This window comes from Colius striatus, chromosome 6 (assembly GCF_028858725.1).
Source record: "Colius striatus isolate bColStr4 chromosome 6, bColStr4.1.hap1, whole genome shotgun sequence".
Lineage (NCBI taxonomy): Eukaryota > Metazoa > Chordata > Aves > Coliiformes > Coliidae > Colius > Colius striatus.
The window spans coordinates 4279792-4305851 of NC_084764.1; the positions used below are offsets into that span (position 1 = coordinate 4279792).

Below are 26060 nucleotides of genomic sequence, written 5' to 3' on the forward strand. Positions count from 1 at the left end.
CAACACAAGGTGGGAGAATCAAGACCTCGATCCAATGGACTAATAATACTGTACATCACTGTACTGTTACAAACATTAACTAATACAACCTCACAACACCCCTGCGAGGTAGGGAAGTGTTATTATCCCCAGTGTACAGCTGGGGAAACTGAGGCACGGAGAGGGTAAGTGACTTGCCCAAGATCACCCAGCATGGCATTGGCAGAGCCAGGATAAGAATGGAGACATCCCTTGCTCCCCACCCCATGCTGCCCACCCCTGCTAGACAATGTTGTCCCTCTGGACACAGGGAACCCAAGAGGAGCCTTTGAAAAGCAATGTCTGGACTTGTTGCCTATTAATCATTTTTTATTTGCCTTTAATGAGTTATTTCACAGTTTTTCCCTCACACTGTACACCATGCTTTCACAGTCCCTCCAGCCCTCTGTGGGAGCCCACAGCCTGGGACAGCTCTGCATTGGGGGGGAGGTTCATAGGGTGCTCTGTGCTTTCATTAAGAAGATGTTTAGAAACAGTTTTCACTGGGAGCATGTGAGCTCTCACTGGAGACCAAGAACACACACTGGAGAAGCAGGCAGAGGGAACTGATGGTAAAAAGGCATTTGCTGTCCCCTATGAAATGACCAGCAGCTGTCTTGGTTAACTCTTCCAAGCTCCAGCGATAACTCGGAGCAGAAACTCTCTGTTTCCAACTTGCCTGCTCAGGATGGTGTTGTTCTGGGGGTTGCTTCCCTAATGGGTAATTAATAGGCAGTCAGCTCAGGACCAGGAAGGTCCCTCAGCGTTGCCAACTCCAGGTGTGTGACACTGTCTCAGAACCAGGCTGGCTGTGGCCATTGTGCTCTCCTGCCCTGGGGAAGGGGTATTACCCCAGCTGGCAAGCAGCCATAGCCAGTGCCTAAGTCTCTTATTTCTCAAATCTGGAATTCAATGAAGAGCAAGGGAAAGTGGATGGATAAGGGGATGAGGATGAGGCAGAGCAAACAGGAAAATCCACCAAATGAACTTCTAGGAAGGAGATGTTCCCCCTTGGGCACTTCAGCTGAAGCGGCTTCATTTTCACAAGGCTTCCTTCTCTCTCTGGGAACATCTGCTGAGCTTCATCTCTGTCAGCTGGATATATCGTATGACGTTAGTGTCTGCAGGGAAAGAGCACACACAGACGTGGGTGGTGGTTAGGGACATGGTTTACTTGAGTGATGGGCTTGGCAGTGTGAGGTTACTTGTTGGACTCTCTGATATTAAAGGTCTTTTCCAACTGGAATGGTTCTATGACAGACACACTGCACCTTCCTCCTTGGTGAGTCACCTGGGGAGCAACAGAGCTCCAGCACTGCCTGCAGGAACACCATCAGTTGGAAGGGGCTCTGCTCCTAACCCTGCAGCTTTGCTTTTGGGGAACCTGGTCTGATTTCTGCTCACTGTACCTCACTTGCCTCAGCTAGTTTTTACCTGCTCTCTGATTACTCTTGGTCAGCACAGTTGAAACTGTATAGGTCATCCTTGCCTGTTCTTGTGGAATGGCATCTCCATTGGCTTCCCTTCCCTCAGTGGCTGCATGCAGGGCCCTAAGGGCATTTTGTGTCCAAGTATGCCTTTATGCCTTATCAACACCTAAAGGCCAGGTGTCAGCAGGATGGGGCCACTCTTTTTTCTGTGGTGCTCAGTGACAGGACAGGGGGTAACAGGCACAAGCTGGAAGTACCACTTGAACCTGAGAAACTTGTTTGGTGCTGAGGTGAGGGAGCCCTGGCCCAGGCTGCACAGGGAGGGTGTGGAGGCTCCTGCTCTGGAGGTTCCCAAACCCACCTGGACACGTTCCTGTGTGACCTGCTGGAGGGGAACCTGCTTTAGCAGGGGCTTGGGCTGGATGAGCTCTGGAGCGCCCTTCCAACCCCCACCACTCTGTGATTCTGTGATTTCAGTTGTGAAGCCTCCCAGAGTGAAAAAAAACCTCAGCTGATGAGGTAGCCCTGAATTTTAGGTCTAAACCAGACAGGCAGGTGGGTAACTAACACCCAGCAGAGCACACAGCCTGGCCCAAATCCCATCATGCTGCCTGCAATCACTGCAGCCTCACTGCAATCTCTCTTGCCCTGTGCCCTTCGAGGCTTTGATGAGTCTGAGTACACGTCCCTGCTGCCGAGAGTCACACTTGGAAGGGTCTGGCCCGTGCAGGTGATGTGATAACTGAGTAGGCATGTTAGGAAATCAGACTTGCCCAGGCCTGCCAGGCTGAGGGGGGTTCAGTGCATGGCTGGCAGTGGGAGGTTACCATCTCCCTATGGCTTGGAGGTGAGGTAGCTGGCTGCTGCTGGCACAGCTTCTCTCCCCTGGAAGGTTTCCATATGCCTGGGAAGCCAAGGTGTGGCCTGAGAGAGGGTGGAGGAACTCCCATTGCCAGCTAGTTATAAATCTTCCAGACAGATTGTAGCATGTTTCACTTCTTTTGTGAGGGCCATTATTTAACCAAAGAGAACTAATGAGCACAGCACTCTGTTTACAGAAGTGGAGAGCTGCTCCTCATCACACTTGTGCTCCAGTCCCTTCCCCAGCTCCGCTGCCCGTCTCTGGACACGCTCCAGCCTCTCAGTGTCCTTCTTGTAGTGAGGGGCCCAGAACTGAACCCAGCACTCGAGGTGCAGCCTCACCATTAATGTTAATGAAGAGGAGACTCTCATATCCCAGTGAGGAAGAAGTGATCCCCTTCTGCTGATGTGGAAATAACAGACAAGGGTAATTCTGATGAGGGGTCAGACTCATACAAAGAGACACTGGCAAAGCTGCAATGGGGACATGTCTCCTGGCTTGTAGGACTGTCCCTGTGTCCTTGTGCAGAGCAGCCTCCTGCCATTTTAAAGCTCATTCCTGCTTCTCCCTGTAGCTTCAGAGCCCAGTTGCTTATCTGCTGTGCAGACACTGTGACCTGGGTTCTTCTGAGTCACAGGGGTTCAGGAAGGCAGCTCCTCAGCTCTGCCCCAAGCCCACTCCACGCACCATGGGAAATCTGGCTTATACATGCAGTGATGTCTGAACATGAAGCTTGACATTTGATAGGTGTTTGATGTTACCAGGCCAACTAATGGTCTGGTCTCAACCCCAGTCAGTACTTACCTCAATGCTGTAGCCCCACCACTGAGCAAAAAGCTGGACTTGAAGGTCAGGGTTATGTTTGGCTGCCTGTGCTGCAGCAGCCTCTGGATACAGGGTTCATGTATGCTCTGCACAACAGCAGCTTCCCTCTCCCTTAGTAAGGAGGGTTATACAAGTATCTTGTGTGATTCCATCTGCTTTTGTGATTTTTCTTTGGAGGTAGCATAAGAAATCAGGCCAAACCCAACATTCACCCTTGACAGACAGTAAATAGCCATAAGGGATTTGCTGTGCTGACAGCTCTCAGAACAGAAAGACCCTTTGCTAGCTAATTCCTCTTTACAGTCTCCCCCACCAAAGAGAACAACTGCCAGTGATTTGTGCCAAAATCATTCCTTATTAGAAAAAAAGGGAACATACAGAACATGACTGTAATAATCAAGTGTTTTTACCAGTGAGCCTAGGAAACCTCAGATAAAGGAAAGCAATTGCATTTTGCAGATGGACACACTGCAATTGGAGACACTGACTTATTCCAGGTCACATGATAATTCCTGATGGTGTTACCTGATTCCTACTGTTGTGTTGTGTTTTAACAGTTGCATTCTTTCTCACTGTATGGATCCACTTCTTTCCCCCTGAACACCCCTTTCCATAATCATAAATAAAACAGTGGAACAATGGCCTTGAATAGCATAACAATAACAGGGGAGGATCTCTGATGCAGAGCTGAAAGCCAGAACTGGTTTTTGTATACATTAAGGGCCTTTGGGGACACTTTCTGGTATGGTTTTTTTGCAGCAAGCTGTCATGTTGGAAGCTGCTGCTGTTGAATAAATTAGTATTTATTTCAAGAAGCAATGAGGGTACCAAAGAAATAGTATCAGGGGTGGGGGTGAACATAGAAATTTGTGTTTACAAAATGGAAGCAAAGTGGTCCAGCTAAAAGGACTCTTTCACATCTGAGCCTAGTCAGAACCTCAGTCCTAGAATCATAGAATGGTAGGGGTTGGAAGGGACCTTTAGAGATCATCCAGTCCATCCCCCCTGCACAAGCAGCTTCTTTTCCACTGACTATTTTTCTCTTGCATAGGCTTCTCCATTTCCTGCTTCTGGCAAGGGCTGAAAGCAGGAGGGCACACTGTAAACTAAAATAGGCTCAAGTGAGCTTTTAAAGGACATTTGCTCAGGGAGTGTGGGGTGCACAGCTGTGCTGTCAGACTGCCTGGAGCCCATGGCCAAGTGCAGCAGATGGGACCAGGCACCCTTCTGGGAAGTGGAAGAGGAAGGTGATCCCAGTACACGCCTAAGCACATCTTCACTGATGCTCCTCCAGGCCACAGCCAGCACAGGAGCCCCACAGGGCTAATGCCAACTCCCCCAGCCTACCTGCCTTCTGAGGCTGGGTAAGGTAGCATGAAGGTGGTTGCTGTGGGAAGGCTAAGCTGTTTGAGTAGCTAATTTGTGTACTGCCACAAAAGGAATTGTTGGGTTTTGACACATGGATGCCAGACACTTGAACATGCAAGTGGCTAATCTCAAGGCAAAAGCTGAAGCATCCTGATGAATGCTGAGCAAATGTCTGTCTCTCTGATCAAAGCAGGATACTAATGCTTTACTGAGATGCTGGGTGGCACAGCTATCGAGGGCTACAAATAGTCTCCTGGCTTTGCTAAGGGGACAAAGCTTTTTCTCAGTCAGAAGAATGTCATGGTCAGGGTACACTCTTCCCCATCCTGCTCCCTTCTTCAAGTATAAACTATGGAGGGAAAGAGAGGCAGGATCCCCTCCACACAGACAGCATCTTGTCAATACTGTCACCTTCCAGATTGTGCTGTAGCAGTGGTTAATCTTTGGTCCCTGCAGCCTTGCTGCACTACATGAGAGTGCTTGAAGGGGAAGACACAGCAAGTCAGCCCTGTGAAAAGACATGCAGAAATGATCAGTGGCTCCTGTTCCCCCCCACCCCATACCTGTTGGCTGGCGAGATCTTGCCTCTTTCAGGTAGTAGAGGGCCTTGTTGAAGTCACCCAGGTGGTAAAATGCCACTCCTGACCGATACAGGGCCTTGAAGTTCTCACCTTCTTTCTGAAGCACTTTGAGGCAATACTCTTTGACTCGCTCGTAGTTCACCAGCTCAGCCTGGAGCAGGCAGGCTGCAGGGCATGGGCATGATGGGGAGACAGACAAACAGACAGGAGAGCGTTAGTGCCATGTTTCCCCCCTGTTCCTGCAATGTGCACAGAGGAAGAGCAGCTTAGGTGAGGGAAATGACTCAGACCTGTGATTCAGAAAGGGTGCAGTCATATAGATTGTTTGCCAAACGTGATTGTTCTCAATTTAAATACCAATGCTTCTATTTTTGGCCTTGCAAAAGTGAAGGGATTGTGTTTGCTTGGGGGCTGGGAGGGTGGGGAGAGCAAGAACCTAAACATCCCTCTGCAGAACAGTGAGCACTGTGCAGTCTTACAGCAACAACTGGCTTTGTAGTAAAACTGCTTCTCAAACTTGGGGCTGGAGCTCAGGAGAGTAAAGAGACAGGCAGTTATCTGACAAGGCAAAAAAGGACTAAATCACATTGAATTTTGTATTTGGCTTAATCCAAGGCTGTTAGATTTACAAACAATAGGTAATTGCCTTTTATCCAGGAGCTCCTGCATGGAGTTTTCCTTATTGGAAACAACAAGGGGCTCTGCTCTGTTGGAATGTGCTGCTGGTAAACCAGGGACACCTGGAGTTGTAGGATAGGGAAAAAATGTGCTATGCTGTGTGCTTTCTGTGAAGTATTGCAACACAAGTGCATCCCCAGAGGTCAGTTCTGCTGTCTCCCTGAAGGAAAAGGTAAAAACAGTGAAGAAACAGCGTGCCAAGGACTCTGTGTGCTGGACAATTATTGCACAAACATCAAGGAGCTGAGGAAAATCCCTGTGATGGGCTCCCCACAAGTAGGAGGGAAATCAAGAGGAAAGGGGGAGATCTCTGAGGCATGTTTTGCAGCCCTGGTTGTGGCTTACTGTAGGGTTTAACCTGGTAGGCTAAACTTCCTTAGGCATAATAGACATGAAGAATGGTTTGGGGAGTGCTGACAAAAAGGGGAGATAGTGCAGTCACAGTCTTTGGGGACATGAGGAAAGTTGTGCTGGCCACAAGCCCACCTGAGGGCTGCAACTTGAGGCAAATTTGGGAATGACACAGTTTGGGGAAGGAAGGCAGGATGCCACTGCAAGGATCAGTTCAGAGGCTGCCAGTGTCAAGTGCCAGGGCATGCAGGGAAGTTTCCCATGGCAGGTGGTGTTACTCAGTGTGTCTCTGGCAAGGAGGAGACTCACTGTTCCTGGATATCCAAGTTGTCACAGTTCAGGTGTCACCAATGAACAGCCAGACTTCATATTTCTGCCTAGTAACTGCAGCTGAGAGGATACAATGCTGCACCAGGGATAGGATACAGTTCTGGATCCCCTTCCCCTGCAACCAGGGATAGGATACAGTTCTTGATCCCCTTCCCCTGCAACCCTAAAGTAAGTCCTGCACCCTCTCTGTATGTCCCTTCACGTTTCATGAGCAGGAGGTTTGCTGCATCACCTCCAGAGATTCCTTCCAACCTAAGTTAGTCTGGGTCTACAATCAGTTAACGTGGCCAGAATACATTCCTAACCCAAGTACAGGATTAATGCTTTAATAGCTAACTGGGAACAATCATAAAGAGGCTTTTACCAGCAGAGAACTGTCGGCACAAGGGTGTTGAGCAAGGACTGCAGAACTAGCCCTGCTGCTGGCACATTTGGTTGAGTGATGCAGTAATCACTAATGAGAGCTTTGTCCCATTTGCTTTAATGATGGACTCTCAATATATTTTAACAGCTCCTGCCATTAAAGTGCATAGGTATCTCAAAAGCATCTGGTTGCTCACTATCTGATTGCCAGTTAAAAACCACATATGCTTCTAAAATCTCAGCAGCATTTCCTTATGCAGGCTTTGTCCTTTCCTATTTGTCAAACATTGATTTTTCTCACCCTGGTTCTAATGGAGCTTGAAATGACTGCTCCTTGTTTTCCTTTATTTTTCAAAGCTATTAAAAACAAGGTGGCTGTGTAAATGTACTGCTGGCTTCACAGCCCTGGAAACGGGATTGCTTTGATTATCTGCTGACCAGTAGCACGTACAGCAGTGACAGTAGCTTTCTGCCTGCTGCCAGTCTCATCCAGCCTTTCAACTTCTGTGAAACTGCCTTTGAGAGCAACTGGGGAGAAGGTGGATTTCAGTCTTTCTGTTCATTTCCTACTTGGTATTTGCATTTAGAGTCGTGGAAATGACAGGCAGTCTATTCATGTCTATTAAATCAGTAATTCTGCATTGAACTTGCTTCATGGGTTGCTTTAAAAGACAAAGTCTCCCACATCTTGCTAGTTCACAAACCCCAATGGGCTTCCAGATACCCAGCTGGCTTCTTTCTGTGACTCACACTCACACTAAAGCTTGTGCAGGGCATCCCCACTAACCATGCTCCCAGCAGAGAGAAGGCAGCACCACATGGCTGGCGGGAAAGACGTGTGTTTGTCTGAGCAAAGCCAGCAGATGGACGTGCAGCAAACAGTTCTGCTGGAGGAGTTGGCCATTTGGAGAGCCACCACTGGGAGTGGCTGTTGGAAGTGAACCTGGAGGGAGTATCTGCCTTATCAATATTTAGAGGTGTTGTGCTTTCACTGAAATGAGCTTAATGGACTGTGATTCCATGCAACTCTTGAGGCTGTTAGCAATTCAGCTTTCAGACATGGACTCCTTGTACTCCCTACCAAACTCAGTCAGGGGACAACTGTTTGGAAAACATGGTGTTTTCCTAAACAGCCATGTGCATCTCTGGCTGGGAGTGTTTGTTTACCACCTCAGACACCTCATCACCCTCCTTTTCGCTACTTAATGGACCCCCAGTGAATCCTGAGCTCACTCAAAGAGACAGAATTGAGGTTTATCCAGCTCCTCCTCCTGCTTGCTTGAAATTGAAGAGGCTGGATCCTGCACACCACCATCTCCAGTAGCTCTTCAGCAGGTCAGAAAGGTGCAAACCTTTAGTCACAAGTTCCCTGCAGGTCTCATTGTCAATGCAATATGGCATCTGGTGCCTACATCTCTGCAGCTCAGAACACAGAGGGTCCTGTTTGCCACTGTGTGGTGATCATCCAGCCTATTTGGTTACCATTCTCTGTTCAGCAGCTGATTTATTGCATCAGCTTAAGCAATGAGCAACTGCTAAGTTTTAAAACCACGTCTATCACATGGTGCTGGAGTCCCTGTCTGCTGTAAAAGAGGCTGTTTTGACACTGCTGGGTGAAATGTGCTATGGGGAGCAGGAAAAGGTTAATGCTGTTAGCTCCAATGGAGGGGCCTTGCTCATCATGCTTCTCCCAACTGACTGTTGATGTTAAGCAAGAAAATAGGAATCACAGACTCTACAGGGTTGGAAGGGACCTTGAGAGATCATCCAGTGCAAGCCCCTGCCACAGCAGGACCACCTAGAGCAGGTCACACAGAAACTCGTCCAGGTGGGTTTGGAATGTCTCCAGAGGAGGAGACTTCACAGCCCATCTGAGCAGCCTGTAAATATAGGAAGTTTGGCTGATTTTCCTCCTAAGAGGAATGGCAAGCCTAAATTTCAAAGCTTTAATTTGTGGACTCAGTTTATGCCAAGCAGTGCCAGGGGTTGCAACAATTTGAGAGGTGCCCTAAACATTTGGTACTGTACCATTAGAGCTAATTTGTTTGGCCCTGCTCAACACAAGGTTAGGCAAAACAATAACACCTGTAGAGCCACAATACATCTACACCTTTAACCTTTACCAGCAGCTGTGGTTAGCAATAATAGGTAAAATCCTGGCAGCTGAGGGGGTTGGATTCTGCTTTATTGCACCCTGAATTCCAGAGTATCTTTCAGGAAGATATCTAGGCTTGAGGGGGGCCAGTGAGGAAGGCTCCATGACACTCCTTTTCTCCCACAGGTTAGTTACTCTCATTGTTTAAGACATGTCACTACATTTCTGTACTGATTTTTTTTCTCTTACTGAAAACCCCTACATGCTTCAGCTTTTCTCACTTTTGTAGCTGTTCTCTGAGCCCTCAAAATGACATTTCACTGGAACTGGGGTCAATTAGCATCATCTTACTAGAGAAACCTCTTCTGTATGAATACCTCTGCAGGTTAAGCTCAGTTTGGCCCAAACCTTTGGCTTCTAGTTTTGGCTGAGCTAAGAACTAAGTGTGGAAGTAGGATGTATGGATTTTAACGTGGAGATTTTGAACACTGAAAGCCTTGCCTACCTGGCAATTTTCACCAAGAGGTAAATCTGCATGCCAGAACAATCATCCCCACACAGTGGGCTGTGGCTAAATTCTTGCTGTAGGCTAGGATCAAGACCTGTCTCTGTTCCAGAACGCTTAGAGTGAGGCAAATTACTGTGCAGACAACTTCAGTGCATCCTCACCCCATGGCATGTTCCTTGGGCTCAGCAGCATTACTTGTAACAGGAATTCTGTTTGCTGTTGTCCTGGGAGATGAAAATGCCTGTGTCCTACAGGAATATCTTGGGTTGCAAGCCCATATATCACAAACTCCTCTCTTGTTTGTAGCAATCACCCAGGTAAGCTGGTAGTTCTGCTTATTAAGTTTGCCTTGTGCCTTCCACTGTAGGAGAGCATCAGCTGCTTCTAACTTTGTTGGCCTTGTAAGTTTTTGGACTAAAATGTGCAATGTCTGCCTTTGATGTCTGCTTTTGGGAAATGCCAGCCAAGACTGTTCAGGTACTTTTGAAAGACAAGCTAGGGAAACATATCTTCCATTTCCCTCGTTAAAGATCTCTGGTGGCTGCCTCTTTGGATTTGTCTGATGCTCTCTCATCATTTTGGCTTTGCTAAATCTGGCAGATATCATTTATGGCAGGCAGGTGCCTTCCATTGTCCCTGGGGTAATCTATAGTTGGCCAACTGATAACCTTGTGAAAATAAAACCAGTGTAGTATTGCATATATGCTTTAGAATTTGATACCCAAAGCCCTTTGAACATTCAATCCAGCCTGGGCACAATTTGACCCAGGAAAAAAGCTTGGGTTTGGAGCAAAAATTCCTCTTATTGCCTCACTGGTCACAGGAATAAAGAGGAGCAGAAAGTGGAAATCAGGCTGAGAAGGGTTGTCTCAGTTATGACAAAGACAGGGAGCCAGATGCTTGCAAGGAGAGAAGACTGGGGCTGAGAGTTGCATGGGGATAGGAGCACACGGTGATGGTGAAAGGAAAGCATGAACGAGGAGCTGAGACCTATTGAGGAGGCAAAGTCTGGAGGGCAAAGTGCAATTAAGAGTCTGGGACAAGCTGTTGAGGTCCCTACAAACTCAACATGTATTTCCCAAACTGACAGTGTCATTCCCAGAAATAACCACAATTAAACTCTGCAAAATACTTTGCTTTCTGATAGGATCTAGCCCTAAATACAGCAGCCAGCAGCTCACTTCAAATCTGGTTAAACTGCAGGAAGATGGGGCGTATTCTTGCTTTGCTTCTACTTTGGAAAACACACAGTTGGTGCTTTTATAGCAACTGCTGCAGGGTTTTATTCAGACATTTGATTAGAACCTTTATAAATCATTGAACAGGCTCTGTTCTATCTTTAAGACTGGAAATAATAGGGTAGACCAAGAGACTGTCTTTGCTTCAGAAGGCTTGGCATCCTCAGAGAAGAGACGACACGATATTGATGAGTTCTGATTTGTGTTTGGGAAGAACAATTGTTGCAATGTAACCAAAAAAAAACCCCCAAAACCCTAACAAAAGAAGGAAAAATGTTTGTCTTGGAATAGACAGCAATCTTCTATCTGTGCCACTAATGGCTGTATCATTAATTTCAGTGCTGCAGCCTGTGTAAATGGTGTTTACAAGATGGGAACTGTTACTACACGAGGCTGACAAATTCAGCCATGTGTTGGGAATTTAAATTGTAATGAACTGCTAAAAGAAATGCATCTCATAAAATGATGCTGAAAACTTACCTCAGATTAAGAGTCACCTTGGACTTAAGCTGTTGTCATTTTAATGTGCAGCACAAAAAGCTGTGGGGCTGGGGGAATGCTTCCTCAAATTTCTCTCAAGTTGAAGTGATTGATCCTGAGTGGGCAGAGCACACAGGCTACACTTGGATACAGCACAGCCTCATTTTTCAACCTCTGTTTCAACCTCTGTTACATTTTCAATCCAGATTGGCATTAAAAAGAGTCATCTAAGACGTGGGAATGTAAGAAGCCTACAGCAAGGGAAGAAAGCAGAGGTGGGGAAGCATCCATCTCTGCACTGAGCTCCATGTGTGCTGTGCCTTTCAACAACACAACCCAGCGTTCCTCAAAAGAAGATGTTTAAAGCATCTCTCTTTTTTTGGAGAGAGAGAAATGCAGCATGTAGTTTGACTACTGAGCTGAGACACTAATTAGGATCTGCAGTTTCCAAACAGTCTCTTCCATGAAATACTTCTCTTCTTTCTCTATAGTCCAAGCTTGCAAACAAAGAGGATTTTTTTGGCTTCTCACCAATAAAAAGCTAATTATAGACAGCTTGATAATGTCTGGCAATAATCTCATCAGCTGACTCCCAGTTCCTGGACAACCTTAATGGGATGAAATGGGAATAGCAGAATGACAGAACAACTTTCCAGGCAGTGGCTCTCATTTGTTCCTCTCCAGGTACCAAAAAGGCCTAAACGTGCCCGTATGTTCCTGCTTGTGGGGTAACATGTGGAAAATGGAAAGCTAAACTGTAGCACAGGCTGTCCCTCTCTGTAGGGAGGGATTCATGCTAAATGAGGTGTGGATCCACAAATGTTTGGAGAGTCTGGAGAGAGCCATTTCTTCCAAGCTGCCTTTCCCTTCTTCTCAGCCTGCTTCTCAACTCAGATATTAACTGTCCCTCCCCATCCTGCCCTCTTGGCCATGCTTTCCTTGCAATTAATAGCCTGGTCTCCTTCTGCTGCTCCTGAGTCCTTCATACCTCTTCCAGAAGAAAAACCTTGACTACCCGCTTGCAATTGCCTTTTCTAGACAGTGGCAATGACTGAAGCATGCTGATGCTTCCACTATCATGCACATTTGGGAGGGACCTGGCAGTTCCCAGAGGAGCTGCTGAGCCTGTGTGTCAGGCTTTTTGTGGCTGGCAGCCCACCCTAGGACTCTCTTGGAGTGCACAAAGCTGATAACAAGGAGATAAGCAACAGTTAGTGTGAGTTGCAAGAACAAATCAGTTTCATTTCAGCCTGTGATAGGGTTATCAATCTTGAAGATAAAGGAGAAACAGTTGATGTTACATACCTTGGCTTTTACACTAGTCAAATGACAAATTTCAGTGACATTTTCTTAAGCATATTGAAGGAGCACAAGCTAAATGAATAGGCTTAACTTTGTTAAACAAAGTGGAAGACTGTATTAAGGAAGACTGTTCTGCACTGGTCCTGGGCCCCACGGTATTTGGTATAGTCAATAAAGACCTGAATGACAGACTGCAGAGTGCCCTGTCAATTTGCAGATAACACAGAGATGTGAGGAAGTGCTGTATGGTGGAAGACAGGGGTAGAGTTCCAAAGGATCCCAACAAATTAGTGCTGTCCTGATAAAAACAGCATGCAATTTGACAGGGAAGGTCCTACAATTAGGCAGGAAAAAAACCCTACTTGTGTAAACCCAGGAGTTGGTTTGGGAGCAGCTCTGCTGAAGAGAATAAACATTGAAAGAGAGTGGGGAAGGTGTGAAGGATTCTAGCTTTGCAAGTGTTTGAGAACAGCACAAGTTACCTGGGGTATGTCTTATTCGTACCCTTGTGCTATGCATGGGTGTAGAGAGAAGACTCTTGAATTGCTGCAGTCACATTATTGATTGCTCTGTAAGAGCATAAACAGTCCCTGGTTCTCTTTGATAGCTGCTATTTAGTGGCAATTCCTGTCAGAAGGTCCTGTTGGAGGATCTCAGAGTAACCTCCTAGGCAGACATGTGAATATGGAAGCACTTAGGTAACAGCAAGCATGACTGATTTCTGCCTGGTTATGTTCCCATCTTGCAGACATATCCAACTTTCAAGAATGCAGTTCTTTAGAAGTGTTCATTGTATGATCCTTAAGCTACTTTAAGGCAAGTTTGTGGTGGTTTATGCTTCTTTTTGTTACAAACCCAGTGATAAAATGCTGCACTTTGCCTTCAGAAGGCCAAACCTCTGAGAAGCAAGGACTTACAGCAAACTTTTCATCTGATCCTCACAGCTTCTGGTTTGAAAGAGTCTTTTTGACCTACAGTTCCTGTAGTTAACTGGTGCTTCTAATAAAAACCAGAGGCTCACTGAGAATTCTTAGCTGTGGCAAAGTTAAAGTAGCAGTTAAAAGCTAGATGCCAAGCAAACTGGAATTGTTTTCTGAAGCCCAAATCTGTGCCCAGCTGTGTACCAGCAGATCTTCATTCCACCAAAACAAAGAGCTTAAGGTGGAGATGATCTTCATACTGCACTTTCTAATCTCCATGCCTTTGATTTTTCCCAGCCAGGAGAGGTAGGAGCAAAGTCTAAGAAAAGCATGGGTAGAGCAAGAGCTTCAGTCAGCCTTTAGCTACTAGATCATTTAGATTCCATAATAGCCATAAAAGATAGAAGAGATAGAAGCCCCTTCTGTGTGTTTTTGCCAAGGCTGTTACTGGTGATCTGCCAAGTTAAATCCCCTGGAGGTTTCCTCCCCTCTGACTTTATCTAATAATCTTTCACCTGTCTTTATCTTTTAAAATCAGAATTCATCTAGTCCACTCAATATGACTTGAGATACATTTGGCCTTCAGATCTGCTGCTCCAGTTGCTATTTATTCCACCACCTCTTCCTTGCTGTTTGCTTGTGTTCACCTTCTGTCGCTTTAGTTTCTCACTGTGGCACCTTTCCTACATCACACCCTTTCCTCCTCTAGACATGCACTGCAGGGATCTGATCTGTGGAGTTGTTTGCTCAAGGGAAAAGCACAGAGGCTGTTACCAGAGATCAGCAACATCAGACGGTGACAACTGTTTGGTATTTTATGTTATCAAGCAGTTGATGGTTCTTACCAGAGTATATTACACAGTGAAATGAAGGTCTTAATGGGATGATGTGGGGGGTTTTTAACCCCAGCTGAGACAAGGTGAGGATCTGTGTAAGTTAGGGAGATGTTTTGGAGGAAGTGATGGATTTCAAGATGGTCTTTCGAGGTCCCTTCCAACCCTTAAGATTCTGTGATTCTCTATTGAAGGGTAAAGCATCCTTTGCTCACAGAGATGGGAACAACTGACACAGCAATACAGTGAAATGCAGCTGGAACAGCTTGAAGGCTCTCAAATGAAGTCTCTGACAGTTGTGCATGCCACAACTGCCTCAAGCCTGGCTTACTGCAGCACATTCAATTTGGGATGAAAGCTAGCACTTTATGCCACCCCACAAACAAGGCAGGATGACGTGGCTGTGTAACACCAGCGTGCTGTGTGCCCTGTGGTGGCTCACAGTTCACCTCCCAGGACACATGAAAGAGGACAGTTGTCCTCTCCAAGGGGTGGAGAGCAGGCTCTCTCTAGGGCCACCTCCTTGGTTATTCATACAGTGCATAATTGATAGAGACTGAAACGTTTTGGGCTTTTCCCTGAACTCTCCCTAGCTGAAAAGATTCATCAGGCAAGATGGAGAGGTCAAATGGGGAGGAATATTTCCTTCATTAAAATGATAACTCATTCATGTGTTTTCTCCAGGTTCAAGTGTAGCCCAAAGCCTTTCCATGGAAATGATGTTTTGAAACACAGAAAAATCTTTCTGGCTTCTCTGGAAGGGATGGAGAGGACAAGTGACAGAATCAAAGAGGCAGAAGATGCTCAAGTCAGCTGTTCTCTAACTAATTGGAGGGAGAGAGAGGTATAAAACAAAGCTCTCAACCTTACTTTCCTTAAAAAAAATGCACCAAACAAGCTTACAGAGAGGAGTGGTTTCTCAGCAACCAACTAACAGTGGCTGTGTCACCTGGCTGAGCTTTGACAGACGATGTAAAGCGACCTAAGCGTCATCCTTCTGTATAGTTGGGCTTCTAGTGTCCTTCCCTCTTCCCTGCCATCCATTCTTACCACATAAACTTAGCACCACTGAGACACCTGTCTCTCCATCAAATCTAGGTGGCCAAGAGGTTTCAAAGTTCTCAAGAGGGAACTTCTGACTCATTTCCTTTGGCTGAAAACAAAGAACCTGAAGACCAGAGGGGTGACTTGGTGTATATTGTTTGCTTGAAAAAGACAGGGCTTGAACTATGCAGGAGCATAAGCCAGTCCTCTAATAAGAAGCCTTCTCTTTAATATAAGCTGTGTCAAAGTGCTTCAGGTAAAGATCCCACATCACTCCCAAACCCTCCATAAACCACATCTATGCAATGCTTTGCTGGCAGTGGGAGAACAAGGTAGGAGTGTCTGATCTGAAGCATGTGATATACACACATTATGTGGTGGCTAAAGAAGCTGGAATGGGTTCTGCTGACAAGCATATTGGTCTGTAAAGAGAGCTCACTGGTAGAATACCTCAGGAATCGCTTTCAGCTCGTGCAGTGTTTTGTTAATACCCCTGTGTAAAAGCAGGAGTGTGCTACTGACTGTGAAGCTGGAAGGTACCATCAAACAGGGGCGAGGGTGACGAGGTGATATACAAAGAACTGCATGACCTGGTAGGCAGAAGGATTTGGGATGGAGGTTGTTAATACAACGTTTAAGACCATGCTCTTTGGGACTAACAAGACATTTTTTGCTACAATTTGTGAGCTCATGAGCCTGAGACAAGCGAAGAGGAAAAGGATGTGAATATGCTGATCACAGGATGACTGAGTCATTTATGTGACATGGCTGTGGACAGGGAAATGAACATCTCAGGGGTTTATTCATAAATCCAAACCAGTTAGCAGTGGTTCTCAAGCATGCAAATGTACTATTTGCTTTACAGTTTTCATCCTATTTAATACAGTAATGAATGTTCTGATTAGTTATGTGTCTAAGCCTTCTTTTCTAACCTTGTTAGGCTCTTGAGCTCCGTGATACATTCTGGCACTCGACTCCAAGTTAATCAGCCCTGGGTTCTTTAAGTTATTTTGTATGATTTTGTATTAATCTGTTAATTTAATTTATCCTCCCACCCCATGAGTACAGCCCCTGAGCTGCCTCAGTTGGAGCTCCACCACAGTAGTTAAGACTGTGTATAAAGGCTAATGAACACATTCTCTTTGTACTTCCAGTATAGGTGAGGATCTTAACGCTGCTCTGCTTTCCTTGCAACACGAACACACCACTGTGTCTTAAGCAATTAATCACTGCAAAGCATTTAAGAGGATAGGAATGTAGGGTTTGAATTATGCTATTGTTAAAAAAATAGGTGGCAACTAGAGGAGTTGAGGCTTAGCTTTGTACCACAGTGTTTGACAAGAGAATCATTGCTACAGGCATGGGGCAGAGCTTCTGCTGTGATTCTTTTTGAAGCACTAGGCAATACCAAAGATGCCTTAGCAGAATAATGGCTAGGGATGACTTAATGGTTTTCTAGAGCACTGTAACAGACTCCTTCACTCATCATTCTGCAGGATCATCCAGGTGGGCTCATGACCTCCCTGGGCAGCTCCTGTTTGGGAGAGGCTGTGGCCATTCCGTGGAAATGTGGATGAAAAACAACCTTTCTGCCCTCTCCTTCTCTGGGAGCAGCAGTGAGGCAAAGGGTTGTGGACTCTCCCAGCTTTTTCCCTGCAGTTGTTTGAAAGCTCATTCTCTGTATCACAAAGATGCTTTTCCTGTCAGGGTGAATTTGTGGGTTAGGTGATGACTGCAGGGCTAGTACAGCACACCGGAGGCAGATGTTTGTTAGTAACATCAGCCCAGGAATAGCCAAAGGAAGCACAAAAGCTCTGATATAAATGTTCAAGTCCCAGTCACTTCCTCTGCTTTTAATTTGCTTCCAGGAGCAAATTTCCTCTCCCATACACTACTCTGGGGAATATGCAGGGCAGTGATACCCCACTGCTTGTTTGTGTATTCTCCTCTCCATCTGCTTCAGGTAGCAGTAAACAGCTCTGTTAAGTCTTTCAAGTTGGAAAAGACACGCAAGAAGAGCAGCATCCAACTGGGCTGATCTGAAATCAGCCTTTGCCTGTTAGGCCAAGTCTTACAGATGCATCAGGAAGGTAGCAAGAACCTGCCTGATTTCTACCCCTGCCTGATTAGATTGTACTGAGAGGGCCCTGAACCCTCTTGCCTCGCAGAATAAGGTGACTTAGAGCAAGGTAGATACCTCACTTGAGTTTCCTCAAGTAGGAAATGAGCTGGATGAATGGCTGTGATGTGTGCAAAATGACAGCAGTAATCAGGGCCTGGTGGGAGCTTTGGAATCCAAATTTGAGGGCTGCTGCCTTGATGGCCCTTTGCTGGCTGACCCAGCTGTTCCTTTCCAGCAGCCTCCAACTAGATCAAGGGCTCGATCGGCAGAGTTTTGCTGCCTGCCACTCTGATATGAAAGGAGTTGCTGTTGCCATCGATGCAGAACAATCTACATGACAGCCCTCTAAACTGGCAGCAAGTAAACGCAATGGGCAGTGTTCCCACTAAAGAAAGAAAGGGAATACTGAGCAGTGAGTATTCTAGTAGAGCAGAGATTTGACTTTGTCAAATAGGGGTGTGTTGGAGAAGGAAAAATGCTGTGGCCTTGCAACCAGTGTCCTGAAAGGCTTACACAGTAATGTGAGGATGGCTGTTCTCTCCACCTAGGGACATGTACTGAGTTGCAGTTCCTGCTTTCTTGATGATACATATGATTGAACAGGATTGAGATGTCACAGTAGTCAGGAGCTCGGGTCATTGGACTTGTCAGGCAATTCTGGGTTCTTTGACAAAACAGATGCAAACAGCACAAGATTGCTGATTTTTTTTCCCCTGACTCCTGTTGAGAGGCTGTCACAGAATCATTCAGGGTGGTGACTTACACAGCTTTCAAGAGAAGCATGTGCTGCTGTGATGGGCAAAGTTGTGACCATGGCTACACAGGACAAGAATGTGTTAAAATTCATATCCCTCCTTGGAAGAGTCAGTAATTTTATCAAGGTGTTCCCCCTTGTCACACATAAATAGGTAACCAGCACCAACTGATTGGCTTCCTGCAAATGTCACAGCAGAGATGGGTTTCGAGGAGAGCCAGGAAGAAAGAGAAGGGTCAACCTGCACTAACATAGCACAGGCAAAATCAGCTCAAACGAACAGGGTGCAACGAGGTGCTGTAGGGCAGAGTGTAAGAACAAAGAGGATGAGAGGACCTCGCTGGCAGAACCAAGATGGGTGAAGCCTGGGAAGGGGCAAAACCTTGTCTGGGAGGTGGAAAAGTCTGCCATAGCTGTGGTGCAACTGAGAGAGCAAGCAGAGACATTCAAAGGGTAAAGGCATGGACTGCACAAGCAGCCCCTGACCTGATGGGAGGACTGGGTCCACGGGACAAAGCCAAGGAGGAGCAGATGGTGCTGTCCAGCCTGTGGGCCTCAGGGTGACAGCACATCAAGAATTTTGGAGAGTGGGGAGAATGGAGTGGATTTTGAAGTAAAGATGATGCCATTAGCTCTTGCCTATGGATAGTAACAGATGAGCTCTGGCCTGTCAAGCTAGGACAGCTAAAGATCCTTGCTGCCAGCTGTCGCTCCTGCCGCGGGTCATGGCAGGGAGAAAACGTGCCTGTGCCTAATTCATTTCCATGAACTGTCTTAGCATTGTTTCAAGCAATGTCCTAAGCTCTGAATGGCTGTACTGAGAAAGACTTTGCTCCAACCCCACCTTCAATGGGTGGCATTCCCAGCTGCCCAGGCAAGTGTGTAAGAACAGGGTAAGCTGCAGTGTCCTACCGCAACATCCCAGCCTCACACAAGGGAGTGTGCTCCAGCTGAAGGTGCCTTCAACAATTCCAGCAAAGCTTCCAGAAACAGCACTGACTCTACAACCTTGGGTAAAGAGAACAGAATAGTAATACTCTGTGCCACCACAAGAAGATTTACCTGCATTCATTGATCAATGTCCTAAGCTTACTGTTTCCCATCCAAGATGCAGTGCAGAAACAAACAAAAGGAGACAGACTCCTGAGCAGCCATTAGTTACAACTTTCTAGTTAATGGTAGATAACATTGACACCTTTCCAAGGCATTTTTAACCCTCAGTATTAGTTAACAGTGTGTGGTGGCCTGAGTAAGCTGAAAACAAGATTAATAACCAGTTCTTTTCTTTCTGTATCAGTTTCTCATCCATGAAGTGAGGGAAGAAGGAAAGAATAGCCAGCAGATTTTCTCAAATCTTCATTATGTACCTTCCCCCTTCCTTAATTTTGTTTCCTCAGCTTCACAGTCCTTTGTATGTTCATTTTCTGTGAGAAGGCACAATGCCAAGAAGAAACATTCAGACCTCCCCTTTTATTTCTACTGTTTACTTGTACTGTCCCTTTCCTCGCAGCAGCTCCTTCATCAGGTGTGCATTAGCTTTCACCCTAAAGTCCTAATGTGACAACTTCTTATGACTGTCCATTCCTGAGGCATCAGTTGCACTGCTCAGAGGACTCTCACGAGGAGCTGGGGATGTGCTGCTGAACTGAGAAGCAGGTCTAGGAGAAAGGCTAGTGAGACAGGTCTGGGGTTGGGTTAGAAGTTTCTGGCTCTGAGCCCAAGTGAACAGCTGAGACAGGCTGCTTCTTGTGCAAAAAGAGTTAAACATGTCATAGAAGTGGCTGCAAAAAAAGCCCACCCCAATCCACCTCAAGTTTTGAGAAGCCTTGGACTCAATAGTGACATACAGAGAGGAAAATGCATCTCCCACCTCAGCAAGAGATGCTGTCAGACGTGTCAGTTAAACCAAGTTTGGTGGCTGCTTGCCATCCTTTCTCTTCCTCTCTCCCTCCCTCCCACCTCCCTATCAGCTGGATTTATTTCCATCCTATCCTCACAATGCACAAGAAACTCCCCACACAGGGAGAATTTTGGTCTCCATAATGACAGGAAATAGGTAAATGCTGAGTGTTTCTAGAAAGCCATGCTTCAAATCCCACTGCTTTCTTACATGCACGTTGGGGTTTAGGTCTGTCACTGAAATAGTCACACACAGTCCCCTGTGTTTGTTCTCTCCTGCAATTGCATCTACCTGGAGCAGTAATTGCATCAGGCCTGGGAGATAAAATATTCTCTGGCTGGGCAGATCTAGCTAAACCCAAGAGTGTTGGGAAACTGCCCCCTCCACTGATGAAGTGCAGGCCACATCCTGCTCTGCCTGCTCCTGGCTCTCCCATTGCATGGCATCTTTACACAGTGTGGGGGTTTTTTTGTTGATGCAGCACATAACCTCCCCCCTCCCAAGCCCTTCACATCGAGCAACAATCCAAGCCTGCTTTAACACCCACAGCACCATGTGTCCTGGTAGAGTCTGTACTTGCTAAGGGCTGTATACTGGGTTTTAGCAGAGACCTGGTGGGTGGTCAGTGGAGACAAGTTTTACCAGCTTTTCTCACGTTTAATTTTCTTCTTTTTACATGGATTAAGTATCATTTTTGGTTGGATTTCTCAGTGGGACTGCTCACCAAAGTCTGTGCAAGTGGTTGCTAGGAGGTTCCTACGCTGCTGGAAGTGACATGTTCTGTGGGACTGTTGCTATGACCTTTGCATAGTCAGGAATGATAGGAGTGTAGGAGGCCAAACCTCATCATCCAGGCTGAGATGTGTCTTAAATGGCTACATTTTGTAATACTCTGTACATGTGTGCCTTCCTGCCATGGCTCCTGCAGTACCTGAATGGGGATGTAAACAATGTTTCATTACATCCATGTAATTAACAAAGGTTTCCACAGGGTCATAAATGCAGATGGATGAACTAAAGTTTGAAGAATGGCAAGATTTGGTGAAGGTAATACAACTGGTTAGCCCAGAGAGGATTAGAATCCTGCATCCCCCAGTGCCCCTCCTCATCCTCAGTGCCCTCCCTGGTTCCCTTTCACCTGCCAGGGTTAGCTCCAGCATTTCTCTCTCTGTGCTGAGGAAAACCAGCTAAGGTTTGCTTATTGCATTGCAGCATTCCCTGGCCACAAAGGCTTCAAACCCTGCTCACCCTTAGCATTTTGCTGCTTTGGAATGATTAGGACTTGTTTCTATCTCTGCAGAGCAGACATTGTCCTGTGGAGCCTGGAAACTTTCAGGCAGTAATGCTGCAATAAAATAACCATTGCATGTAATGAGAGGAAGGGTTGCATTTGTAGTAGGTAAATGATCCCCACCCACATGCAGGATGTAAAGCATTTCATCCTCAAAGATGCTGTAAGAGTGGAGACTAAGACAGAGGGATTATTTGGCCAGTTTGCTTTCCCACAGACATTCCTAATATACTTCCAAAAGAGAAAAGGACATAAACCACTGACTTGGGGGGAAACTCAGCTGAATGTGTCATCAGGATGAGACTGTGGGCCCTGTTCTTTATTTTTCAGTAGGGCTGAGAGAGGCAAAAAGAGGTCAAGTGACTTCCTCAAGGTCAGAGACCGTCAGTGAGTCATAAAGAGAGGACTGTTTGCCTTACAGCCCTGCATTCATTCTGCAAGGCTCTATGCTGCTGGTAGGCTTTTTCTTTGCCTACTCTAGCAATTTCTGGGAGCCTTGACCATGCTGCTGCTCTTGCCTCTGGTGACATTTATCAGAGAGGCTTGTGGTAAAAGGAAGGGGTATCGAAGCCCTGTGTAAAAATGGGGCAGCGCTGGACTTTGCAGATGTGAGGCAGATAAAGATGCCCCTTTAAGGCAAAACCCCTCAAGCTGGACCTGAAGCCCAGATAATACCTTAGTGAAGGAAACACGAGCAGCACTGCCAATGTGGTGAGAATATTAGGTCAATTTAAAATGCTGGTTTAAATCACAAGAGTTTCAAAGAAAACACAGCTTGAGGGACCTTTGCAACGGGCTGAATACTTCAGGCTGTGGGATGCTCCACAACAGGGGGCCTTAGAACAGGGTTCCAATTCAACACAAGAGCTGACCATCCCACCTCACAGCGTGGGAATTGCCTGTTGAAGGTGCTCTGCAGAAGCAGCAGAGCTAAAGCAAGAATTGTGTGCAGGTTGGTGCCTACATTTACATTCTGCAAGGCAATACAGGCACTGACAACAGTTTAGTGTTTGCCCACATGTCCTTACTCATGTCATCAGTCAGAATAACAACCAAACCCACCCAACCCCAACCCTCACCCATCACATTGCCCCAAATCCCCTTTGGGTGTATGTTTCTCACCTACTTATTTGGCTAAGTGCTTATTTACCTCTAGTTGATGCTTTGATCAGTGTGCTCTGCACCTAAACAAGTGTGTTATGTGTGTGCCTCTAGATTTGTGATGCAAAACATCTCTGACAGGTGGATGTGTGGTGGCTGCATGAAAAGTGACAGTGCAAAAGCAAGGTGGGTTTCTTAAATGCTAAGCTTAGAGAGTAAGTGGAGGTGCTAAAGGAACTTGATAATAAGGACACTGAGATGACAGCTGCTAATGCCACCGGGTGCACATCAGAACTAAGGGAAAAACTGCTTTCTCTAGAATTCACACGTACTGCCATCATGCTCTCTGCAGATTTGCTTTAAAAACAGCTCTAGGCACCCATTCAGTGCTCAGAAGCAAAGCTCCCTGCATCTTCTCCCCGTGTCAGATAGCACTGACTTCAACTCTGAGGCGCTGGTGCCTCTGCCAGAGCCCACTGGGTAAAGAAACCAGTGGCTTCTGCTGCACCATGCTTAGAAAATCAAGTCTCACTGCTGCACCACGCTTAGAAAGTCAAGTCCCACTGTTGCACCTCCTGAAGTTGCTATTAGAAAGGTATAGTAATTATTATGACAGTTCTGGGGAAACTTGCTCCCCCTTCTTCCCTTTAGACAGAAATTCACAGATCCTCCTGCTACAGTGGGAGCTCTGGGACTGGGCTGGGAGTAGCAACACGGTGATTCCAGCTTGATCACACATTCCCCTCTCCAACATGCAGGGCACTCCTTTACAGGTGCTTTGCAGGCAGCTCAGCAGACACACATGAAGCATGAAGCTATGCATTGGCGAGACAAATGCAGTTCTCTGCTGTGTGTGTGCCACCTACTGAGAACATGTGACAACCATCTGTGGGAAATGACAGCTTGACCTGCTGTGAGGTTACCCCAGGAAAAGCACTGCTTGCAATTCCAGGGTTAATTATACTCCTCTCATGTTCACAATGGTTAAATTTAGGATAAAAAACCACGTTCAAATCTAGGTTAAAGATGGAGCACGTTTCTCACACTCATTGCTACTGCTGATAAGATCAAATGCAAGCAGCAGAGAGGGGAAAAAAGTCCCCACACAAACCTGCAAGAGGTAAATAAATGAGATGGACATTGACCATTGCACAGGATGCCTCCATCAGCAGGAGCAGACACACTTCTAGCAAGTGGAACGTGTGCACTCAGCAGAAAGTGCCACAGAAGCAAATCCTACCCCTGCCACTTCACTTGCCTTCTACCTACCATGCCTCTCATTTGTAGCTAGCAGCAATATTGCCTGTTGGTACTTTTGCAAGCCCAGGAACTTGCCAAGCTATATTGTTCCGAGTATTATGGGCTCTTTGTATAACCCTGCCAATCTCAGTGATTCTTGCCAAATACAATGGATTTTAAGAAACCTGTGAACTGAAATTTGGAGAGAGACAAAATTACAGCTGTGCAATTATGGTATCGCTCTGGAATCTTGCCTGCCTCTCCCTCTGTGCAATTTCAACAGGCTTTTGAGAGAAGACTATGTGAAAACATGATCAAAAAGGGACTAAATTGTGGCCCCTTTAGATCCCAAAAGGCATGTCCAGGATAACAGGCTGGCGTGGGTTAAGACAAGAGGAGATGCTGGGATGGTGTTTCAAACCATCTGCTTTATTCTGTGTCTTTTTTAGTGTTAGCCAAGAGGAAACAAAGCTGATCAACTGTCTAGGAAGCCAAAAGCCAAGCAATGGTGACAGCTGACATGCTAATGTTCTGTCCTTTACCCTTCCCCCCCCCCCCCCCAAGGATATAAAGGGTAATGAGTGACCCTTCATCCTTCTGGAAGACAGCAGAGCTTTATTAATGTCATTTTGTGCACCTTGTCCAGGTTATGAATGCTTTCTTCCCAGCACATTACCTCAGCACAGGTTGTTGGTTTAGAGATGCTTCCATGTTCAGAAAGAGAACCAAAAGCCTGCGTGCTGCTAGTGACCAGAAATAACCTCTGTGCCTGCAATTCTTGCTTGGGTAAAGCTCCTTGAAGTCAACACAAGTTCTGTCTCTCTAAGGACTTGAGAATCAGACTACAAAGTAGTTAACCCTCCCCATCCCTCCCCTGCATCTTCCTGCAGCACTGCTTCTGACCAGATGGCAGGGAGCAAAGGGAGAGATGATCAAATGTCTACTGACCACAGTGGTGACTGGCAGCTAGCGAAAAGCCAGGGCTCTGTTTTACTTTCAACTCCCATTGCTAGGAAGCCACAAAATTCTTTTTATATCTAGGAAGCTATTGCAACAGCACCCAAACCCTTCCCTTTCCTTACATCAAACGTGGTAGCAGGAGTCTCACTGTAATACCGTTTAATTACAGGCACCAGAACTGGAGCTGTGGTGAAGGGACTGAAGGACATCTCGGGCTTGAAGGGGAAAAAAAAGCCCCGCAGCGTGCAATCTTGGCCAGTTCATCAGACACAACCTCTGTGAGTCTGAGCATCCCACCTACGCGCCGCTCGCTGCCGTACCGCCCGGCTCTCCCCGGGGATGAGGACGCGGGGATCAATCGGGGAAGGGCTGGGGGGTGGCCGTGGGGATGAGGCGATGCCCCGGCGCAACGAGCGGCTCGGCCCTGCGCTACCCAGGGCAGCCGGGCACCGAGCCGGGCACCGAGCCGGGCGCCGGCGGCTCTTCCGTGCCGAACGGCCCGAGCAGATACGAATGGAAGGCGAGGGGAAAAGCGAAGGAGATGGAATGAGCGGAGAAGCGAGGCAGCGGTGCTCGGCGGAGGGGAAGGGAGGCGGTGGTGAGCGCGGGGGAGGTGGGGGGTCCCCGCCGGCCCGCGCCCCGCTGACCTGCCAGGCTGTTGTAGCAGTCAACCTCGATGGCCTCCACCGCCTGCCGCTGCTCCTCGCTCAGCCCCGCGGCGGCGGCGGCGGGAGGGCGCTGCCCGGCCGGCTCCTGGCTCAGCAGCAGCACCAGCGCCTTCAGCTCCAGGAGAGCGCGGTGGTACTTGCCGATGGCCTCCCGGAATTTCTTATCCTTGTAGCACTGAGCCCCTTCGCTCTTGAAATCCAGCGCCCGCCCGATGAGCTCTCCCGGCTCGGCGCTGCCCGCCGCCGCCCGCGGCTGCGCTCCCCCCGCGGGTCCGTGCCCATCGCCCGCCCCGCGCCCGCCGGCGTTCAGCTTCCCCGCCGCCGGGCTCGCCCTCTCCATGGCTCCCGCGCCGCCCCTACGCGGGCGATGCCGCGGCGCCCGCCGCCGCGCTGCCGGCCTGGCCCCCGCGCCGCTCCCCGGCCCCGCCGCTCGCTCCCATCCTCCGGCGGCCGCCGCTCCTCCCCGCCTCCCCCCCGCCCGCCCCGCCGCCTCCGCCCGCCCCCGGCACCAGCCGCCCGCCCGCCCCCCGCTCCGCCGTGCCGCGACCCCCGCGCAGCGCGGGGCTGCGGGGGCGTCCCGGGCCGAGGGGATGCGCCGGCTCCGCGCCCCGGCGCGCCGAGGGGCGAGTGCGAGCTGCCGCGCTACCTGCCCGCGCTCCCTGCAGCCCCCTCGCTGCTCTGCCTTGCTCCTCCTGCCCTTCAGGGCCCCGTGTACCTGTCTGCAGGCCGGGAGCCCGTCTCCTCCTCTCCCCTCCTCACCCCAATTTCTCTTCTCCCTCGCCTCTCCCGGTGGCCATCC

General features: G+C 47.7%; 1 protein-coding gene across 1 annotated transcript; it reads right to left on the minus strand.

The window, feature by feature from the left end:
* Positions 1-337: 337 nt before the first annotated feature.
* Positions 338-25601, minus strand: TTC9 (tetratricopeptide repeat domain 9). Its single transcript, XM_061998361.1, has 3 exons — positions 25241-25601; positions 5067-5249; positions 338-1139 (listed from the first exon to the last, which is right to left on the minus strand). The coding sequence occupies exons 1-3, from the start codon at positions 25599-25601 to the stop codon at positions 1060-1062; spliced, it is 624 nt and encodes a 207-aa protein (XP_061854345.1). The 3' UTR covers positions 338-1059.
* Between the last annotated feature and the right edge of the window lie 459 nt (positions 25602-26060).